Source organism: Lupinus angustifolius, chromosome LG13, assembly GCF_001865875.1.
Source record: "Lupinus angustifolius cultivar Tanjil chromosome LG13, LupAngTanjil_v1.0, whole genome shotgun sequence".
Taxonomy (NCBI): domain Eukaryota; kingdom Viridiplantae; phylum Streptophyta; class Magnoliopsida; order Fabales; family Fabaceae; genus Lupinus; species Lupinus angustifolius.
This window is the reverse complement of record NC_032021.1, coordinates 1,453,699-1,462,230: the sequence shown is the minus strand read 5'-3', so window position 1 is coordinate 1,462,230 and position 8,532 is coordinate 1,453,699. Positions and strand designations below refer to the sequence as shown.

The following is an 8,532-nucleotide window of genomic DNA, read 5'->3' as shown; positions in this document are numbered from 1 at the left end:
GTATCAGAATGAGGTGTAACGGTTTAATTTGTGGTTCAAGTGTAAAATCTCACATTAAATATGCGTAAATGAGTGAAAGAGTTTATAAGTAGGAAAAACACATAGAACTAATATCTTAAGGTTTTGGTTCAAGACTTAATGTCTCACTTGTGACTCTTCTCTCTTCCCATACTCCAGTAACAATAGCACTCCCTTGTGGTTGAAGGCTCTCCGTTACATATATATATATGTATATGTATATTATACTAATTTTAATGTTGAAAAATCAATAATTAAGACAACAACTACTTTTATTTATATCATTTGTCAAAACAAAATATATCACATAGTGGTAAACCATATTTTAGAAGTATAAAAAATGTAATAGTTATATATTTGATCCTCCATACTAACATTTTGGTAAAAGTTAAGTCATTTTCATTAAAAAAATTAATTTTAAATGAAAAATCTAACAATATAATCGGTAAAATATAATTGTAAATCGGTCAGTACAACCAATTTTAACTATTGTAAATCAATATAATTATTATATTTATCAATATTGAGACAAATCCATTGGTTTTCCGGTTTAACTGAGTGGTATGAACCAATTTTACAATACTTAACAAAGGTGGATTTGAGAAAATAGTGTTTGGAATACAGAAAATTATTTCCAAAATTAAAATACAAATGATTAAGACAAGAGATGATGAAAGATACAATTGAAAATAGAGGTGAGCGAGGCCGACCCTACCCGCTTATCTAATTTGGTTTGATTATAATTGTACTCGAATATGGTGAGGTCTCATTGAGCCTAAGGTGAATTTAGGTTCAAAAATTAAATCTGATAACATCTCTTTTCAAAAAATTCTCTATTTTTTCATTATATATACCTAATTAATAATATATATATATATATATATATTATTTCATATGTCAAATATATATTCATACTAATAAGTAATATTGATATGATTTTATCTAAAAGATGTATATATTATATTTAATCGAGACTGAGATCGAGTTCAAGTTCAAAGACAGATCTAATCAACATTTGAGATCAAGTTAGCTTCGGTCTAGTTTGGGTTAAAAAAATATCCAACCAACATCTAAGATCAGGTAAGTAATAAGTCTTAACAAATCCAACTCAACCCATTCTCACCCTTAATTTAAAATATAAAACATTTCTATAAATTTATTGGAGGAAAATATTTAAGGTGGTCCCCACATATTTGTTACCCTCTCCTGTTTTCGACATAACCAATGAAATTTATTTTCCTTAATCCATGTTTATATATTTCTTTCATTTGCACTTGTTTGTTTACACAATGCAAATGAAAGAGACACATAAAATTTATGTTAGTGACTTTGGCCACTTTTTACTTAACAATCAACTTTTACGACTAAAATTGTAAAATGGTGAAGATGTTAATAAGCATTTTATATTCTTTGAAACAATGATTAATTACCTAATTTAGAATTAAGAAAGCCAACCTCTTTCATTTTTTGAATCCAAAATAAGTTATTTTTAAGAGGATTTTCAGTAGCAAATAAAATATTCATTTTTATCTGGATTTGACACATTATTTTATAATTTATTACAATTTCTCATGAAATAAGAATAACATATATTTTTTCTCACAATAACAAACATTATTCTTATTCTTATTTGGGTCTCATAATATCTACTTTTCCTTCACAACATTTACTTTTATCTTCACTAAGAACAATGAAGAATTGTTCTTATTTAAGAAAAATAAAAAAAATATTCTTATTTAAAAATAAAAAACAAAAAATAAAAATGACCTAAAGAACAGAATAAAAATATTCATATTCCACTGAGAAAAACCAACCACTATGGTTCTCTAAACTCCCACACACTATTTTATTTATTTACAAATACAACATCATATGTATTGTGAAGGAAATGAAAGATAGAATCAATGATATGAAACTTTGGTAAGATGCACTTTTGAGGCCCCACAAACATTTTCAAATGTCTAACTGTGCATCAGCGATAACATGGAACTTTGTGAGAAATCACGTTTTTGAAGGCCCACCAACGGTTTCAAATGACTCATATTAGAAATGGCTATATGAAATTTCGGGGGAAACACGTTTTTGAAGCCCGAATCAACGTTCTCAAATGTCACTTTGTGCATAAGTAAAAACATGGAAGTTCGAGATAAAAACGCTTTTGAAGCCCCACTCACGTTGCACAGAAGCGATAACATGGATCTTTGCTGGAAAACACACTTTTTATGCTTCACCAACGTTCTCAAACCACTTTTGGTAGAAACGACAACATGGAATTGCGAGAGAAAACACGATTTTTAAGCCATGGCCAATGTTCAGAAACGCCATTTTGCACACAAGTGACAAAGCGGAAGTTCCAGAGAAACTTGCTTTTGAACCCTTCATATGAAGATCCTTTGTTTCTAATAGGTTGGTGTGATTTAATTGGATAGAAACAAGAAGACAAAACTTCACGAAAACCAAGCTTTTGAAACCCCCTCTGATGCAAAGGCTTTACTTGATGATTCATGTGTCTCGATTTAAAAAAATAAGAACCCCTACAAATTAATAAGCCTCCTCCTTATAAAAAATAATAACTTATGGGAAATAATTCAACTAATTTATTCCATATTTTAGTTATTCATTCTTAAAAAATTAGTGAATGATGAAAAAAACTGTTGAGTATATTAAATAAATATATATGGCAGAGACACATAAATGAAATAGAGGAGAGAACATAAGACAATCTGAAGAGAAGTGAGCCAGGCTGTGTAATTGTCAGTTACAAAGTGATCAGATTTTGGCAATTTGTGTTTCCCTCATTCTGAGGCTTTGAACCACCAAACATGCACTTTCTCCAACACTCTCCCTCTTCCTCTTCCTATATAAATATATGATCCTCACACCCCTTTTCTTCACACCCTTTCTTTTTCTCACTTAACTATTTAGTATTCTCTCTCTCTCTCTCTCTCTCACCATGAGTTCCGATTCCAACGGTGTTCAGATCCACAACACACGGAGGCTACCAGATTTCCTCCAAAGTGTGAATCTCAAGTACGTGAAACTTGGCTACCATTACCTCATTACCTATCTCTTTACCCTTACCTTGATCCCTATCATGGTACTTATCACTATCCATGTTACTCAGATGAACCTTGACGACGTTCATGCCCTTTGGCTCCAACTCAAGTACAACCTCGTCAGCATCCTCGTATGTTGCGTTATACTTGTTTCTGGATCCGTTATTTTCTTCATGACCAGACCAAGACCCATTTACCTCATTGACTTTTCATGTTACCGTCCACCTTCTCGTCTCGCTGTCCAATCTCACCAGTTCATGGAACATTCTAGACTCACTGGTTACTTCGACGAATCCTCGCTCGAGTTCCAGCGCAAGATTCTAGAACGTTCTGGACTTGGAGAAGAGACCTATGTCCCTGATGCAATGCATCATCTCCCACCAACTCCTTCAATGGCTGCGGCTAGAGAAGAAGCTGAGCAAGTCATGTATGGTGCACTTGATAACCTTTTTGCCAACACTAACGTTAAACCCAAAGATATTGGTATCCTTGTTGTGAATTGCAGCTTGTTTAACCCTACTCCTTCGCTTTCAGCTATGATTGTGAACAAGTATAAGTTGAGGGGTAATATAAGGAGCTATAATCTTGGGGGTATGGGTTGTAGTGCTGGTGTTATAGCAATTGATCTTGCTAAGGATTTGCTTCAGGTTCATAGGAAGACCTATGCAGTTGTGGTTAGTACTGAGAACATTACTCAGAATTGGTACTTTGGGAATAAGAAGTCTATGCTGATACCTAATTGCTTGTTTCGTGTTGGTGGCGCTGCCATTTTACTATCCAACATTGCCTCTGATAGGAGGAGATCCAAGTATGAGCTTTTTCGTGCTGTGAGGACTCATAAAGGTGCTGATGATAAGGCTTTTGAATGTGTTTATCAGGAACAAGATGATGCTGGGAAAACTGGTGTTTCATTGTCCAAGGATCTCATGGCTATTGCTGGTGATTCTCTTAAGACTAATATCACAACTTTGGGTCCACTTGTTTTGCCAATAAGTGAACAGATTTTGTTCTTTTCTACATTGATTACTAAGAAGCTGTTTAATGCCTATAAGAAGACTTATATACCAGATTTCAAGCTTGCTTTTGACCATTTCTGCATACATGCTGGTGGGAGAGCTGTGATTGATGAACTTGAGAAGAATCTGGAGCTTGAGCCAAAGCATGTTGAGGCATCTAGGATGACTCTGCATAGGTTTGGAAACACTTCCTCTAGTTCAATTTGGTATGAGTTGGCTTACATTGAAGCAAAGGGAAAGATGAAGAAGGGTAATAGGGTATGGCAGATTGCATTTGGAAGTGGATTTAAGTGTAACAGTGCAGTGTGGAAGGCCCTCAGGAATGTCAAGCCTTCACCAAATAGTCCATGGGAAGATTGCATTATGAACTACCCAGTCATGATTCATGCATAGAGAGGGTACTGTGTTGTCTCAAATTAGGAGCATTTTATCTTCATTTGGTGGTGTCAGTGTTGCAGTTACTTGAGTCCATGTGTCAACCCTCATTTTATCTGTTATGAACTGTTTTCATGTGTATTATGCAGAGAGCAGTGCTGATATATAGTCAGCATATGCTCATTTCAACAAATTATGCATAATATAAAAAGTAGTTGGATGTTTTGCAAGGGAATTTGTCTTTTTATGATCTTAACTCATCCATAAATAACTACACTATATTAAGATCTTAACTCACCAACTAAAGATATGGATATATCCTTAATAATTATAAAAGAAGAACACATCTAATTGTTTGATATGGTTACTCATTAGTGGTTACAATATCTTTGGAACTTTGATGCATAAAAGCTGCACATGTTCAGAGAAGAAAGGTTCCACATGAATAGTACTCAAGGATCTTATTCCAATGAAGTAGGTGAAAAAGCAAGAAGGTGATATAGAAAGTATTCAAGGATCTTATTCCAAAAACGCTTACTACATATTTCTCGGATCAGATGTATTCTAGATTCTATGTAAAAAAAGGAAATGTTGTTCTCTTCTTTCTAGTACAGGGCTTTATGCATTATACCAAACCAAGTGTTTGTTTTGTTCCCGTTAAGTTTTGGTCAAATTGAAGATAACTTTGAATTTGTGTTAATATAAGGCGTCAACATGCAGTCCAAAAAATGTGATAATGTTAATTCCTTCTGTAAGCATGCTTGGTAAAAATAAACAATATTTTCTAGTGTTTTAATTATTATCTGAGTTGGCACGTGAATTCTTCAATGTGTTGTTAATTTGACCAAACTACTTAGCTGGTTCTGTTTCCGAATGTGGCTTTAATTAATGATTTAAAATACCATTGGTCCTATCGTTGTCTTTTTTACACTATTACTATATCATCTATCGTTGATTTGTATTACTTTTTATCGTACTATAATCCATTTTCTTCTTTCTCACGTGTCTTTTAAAGATCTAAACATCTTCCATGACAATTCCAACCATGACATCACCAATCCCCAATCATTCTTTCCAAATTGCTCTGCCATGGCCTCAATTTGTACGTGTTTGGTTGTTATCATATGAGTGAACTCATTGATCATAAGAACAAAGGCCAAAGATTTGGTATCAACTTTAACCTTGAAACATACATCCTCATCATTTCAATGAATTTAGTGTTATACATATATCATATATAAGATTATGTAATTTCATATTTATATGTAAATTGAGTTTATATTGAATATCACCTATAATCTAGAGTGAAAAGGTTATTCATGTATGAACAAGTCCTTTGACTATTCTTATGTATTGTCAAAATTACTTCTTAAATATCTTCCTGTTCCATGCATTACACCCTTTGTTTTTTACCCCCAACTAAATGCCTAGTCAAATGAATGGAAGAAAATAAAATAAAAAAGATTAATGAAGACAATAACAAAAAATATTAATTTAAAGAAAATAAGACTAAAAAGTATACCTTCACATGATTATTTTTAGAAAATAAGATATAGTGTATTCTTTCGTTAGTGTTGGGCTGGGCTTTATTTCATATTCCAAATGTCCACCCATTTCCAAGGTACTTTAGTTAAGCGCAATTGTTTAGGATTTTTGAAAGGCCCAAATTCTTTAGCTTGAAATTTAAAGTTTATAGTATGCATAAATGTAGGTTAAACTTTAATATTAATTTATTATAATGATGTTAATCGTTTTTCATATTTAATATGAGAGTAAATTACAATAACATCCCTAAGTTTTAGTGACATTACAAAAAATATCAATCTTTCTTTGTACCTATACAAATCATTTGTATTTATATATGTACATTAAACTAACAAGCTCTACATGAAAAACAAGTGTGATTTTTCAAGAAGATATTGTTTAAATCACTCTTATACCATGTATATTGTAACGAATAATAAATAATGAAAAATATTGATTCATATAATATTTTGATTTGTCTCCACAATATAACCTATTTTGTTTAACTTAATTATACTTATCATATTTTTTTTTGTTAAAAATGTTACATTTATCTTTCTAATAGGGTAGTAAGTGTAATGTATGTATATAAATTATGGGAGAACATCTTCCATCCAAAAGAGTGTATCACTTTATGTACCACTGACTGTAATCGGACAAAAAAATATTTAATTATTAAATTTTAACTTAAATACATTTTTTAACCAATTATAATTAATGATACATTAAGTGTCATACTGTATGGTACAACGTACTCACATAAATTAGGATTTATACACTAAATAATGAATGATTTGTATAATTCAAAAATATACAAGGATGTGTGTAATTTACTCTTAATGTTACACCGAGAGTATGGTAATCAACATATGGGGAAGTTATTTTATTTTTTTAGAAAAGTTATTCGGATAAATTTTTGTAATGAGTTAGTATTTATTGCCTTTTGAGGAATATGCATCAATTTTTTTGTTCAGAGTAAAAAAGAGCTTATTTTTCCTTTTAAATAATTGTAACACATGAATGTTCAACAAAATGCTTAAGTTGTAACACACTATCATGAAATTTATGTGTTATGTCTTCTTCTCACATAATCGTAAGTGGAAAAACTAGAGTACATATACTATAAAAAGAGAGAGAGGGAGATGAAATCACAATTATAATAATGGGTGCAATTGATAGTGTATGTAGAATAGGATAATTCATTAAAATGATAAAAATAACAATAAAATACAATGGCATAGAAGGGAAGAGACACAGAAAGGAAGATATATGCTGCTAATAGCTTATCTTCATAACATAAGCAATGCTTTAAGTCAGTTCAGCTTCAGATACTTCAGTAGTCTGCGTCAACAACATAATATAAATATATAAAACAATGAAATCATGTGTATATACGTAAGTCTATATCAACAACAGTAAATAGTGACCACATGAATGTTTGATTATGATAAAATACAATTTTCATATAGGTCCTTGTTTTTATTCTGATTTGCAGGCTAGAATAACAAAATTGTAGTTTATGATAATTACTTCATTAGGTCCTGGTCACAATCAGATGTTTTGTCATTCTCCTTAGCATTTGGAGATGCTATTGCAATGTGACATAATATTCGTCAGTTAATGAAAAGCAGCATTATTATTGTTACAGAATCTTGATTAACGACTCAATAAATATGTAATATTTTAATATGGTCTGATAAGGGAATTTTTTAACTTGCATATTCTCATATTGTTTTAGCCTACAGTGAGGATTATAGTACCTTAATGAAGTGTATTGCTATTTGCCACAATATTTCAATGTAATTTTATATCAACATCTATTCAATATTCAATAAATGATATTCTCTTTTCTCATCTTTCTTATTTCATCAAGAAATTAGTCCATGTTTCCTACCATATTCACATGGAGTGTCTTCATATTACTGTTGTCTACTAACCCAGTTGCAACGTAAGATAACAAAGTATTAATGATCTTTATCTATATGTTGGACAATAACTTCAAACATAAGTCAAACCCTTTGGGCTAACATTTGACTTCACATATCAACTATATTAAAGAAGGACCATGAATGGAATAATGCATGCATGCATGAGAACTAAAGCTAATAATATATCATTTTGTATTGAGAAAGATGAAAAGATAGAAAGGAAATTATAGAATTGTTGTTTTGTTAGTAAGCATTATTATTACCTTTCTTCTTCATCAACATTGGTAGTGGTTACTGTGGATTTGTAGTTGGGAATGGGAATACGACCAGACTCTATGTGCCTAATATCCTCCAAGAGAATTTCATAGTGCTTCTTAACTTCATCTGGTGATTTTCCACCAACTGCTTTTGCTACATTTAGCCATCGGTCATGGGTATCCTTATCATATTTTGCAAGTGCTTTTTCAAATAACTTGTTTTGTTTTGGAGTCCATGAGGAATCAGAAGGCTTATGTTTGCTCAGAGAACTTGAAGCCATAAGTTATCTAGATAGAAAGAAAAGGAAGAGAAGAGAACAATGAGGCCTTAGTTGAAGGGGTAGTAGGTTGTGTGTTA

The 8,532-nt window shown here is 31.7% G+C and overlaps 2 protein-coding genes across 3 annotated transcripts; one reads left to right on the top strand and one right to left on the bottom strand.

Annotated features, from left to right (window-relative positions):
* On the top strand, positions 2,879-4,726 carry LOC109325395 (3-ketoacyl-CoA synthase 4-like). 2 transcript variants are annotated; one of them, XM_019557735.1, is made up of 2 exons: positions 2,879-4,015; positions 4,094-4,726. In XM_019557735.1, the coding sequence occupies exons 1-2, from the start codon at positions 2,972-2,974 to the stop codon at positions 4,481-4,483; spliced, it is 1,434 nt and encodes a 477-aa protein (XP_019413280.1). In that variant the 5' UTR covers positions 2,879-2,971; the 3' UTR covers positions 4,484-4,726. The 2 variants fall into 2 exon arrangements, with proteins under 2 accessions (XP_019413280.1, XP_019413279.1); XM_019557734.1 differs by having other exon boundaries at positions 2,881-4,726.
* LOC109363413 (protein RADIALIS-like 4) lies at positions 7,169-8,532 on the bottom strand. The gene is made up of 2 exons (XM_019609670.1): positions 8,181-8,532; positions 7,169-7,330 (listed from the first exon to the last, which is right to left on the bottom strand). Exons 1-2 carry the CDS (start codon positions 8,453-8,455, stop codon positions 7,303-7,305), a joined length of 303 nt encoding a protein of 100 aa, XP_019465215.1. The 5' UTR covers positions 8,456-8,532; the 3' UTR covers positions 7,169-7,302.

What these genes read in the sequence shown, in the direction of transcription:
- LOC109325395 (XM_019557734.1), top strand. Translation starts at nt 2,972, where the DNA reads ATGAGTTCCGATTCCAACGGTGTTCAGATCCACAACACACGGAGGCTA.
- LOC109363413 (XM_019609670.1), bottom strand. Translation starts at nt 8,455, where the DNA reads ATGGCTTCAAGTTCTCTGAGCAAACATAAGCCTTCTGATTCCTCATGG. An exon ending in AATGTTGATGAAGAAGAAAG is followed by an intron (nt 7,331 to 8,180) that starts GTAATAATAATG and finishes TTGTTGACGCAG; the next exon opens with ACTACTGAAGTATCTGAAGC.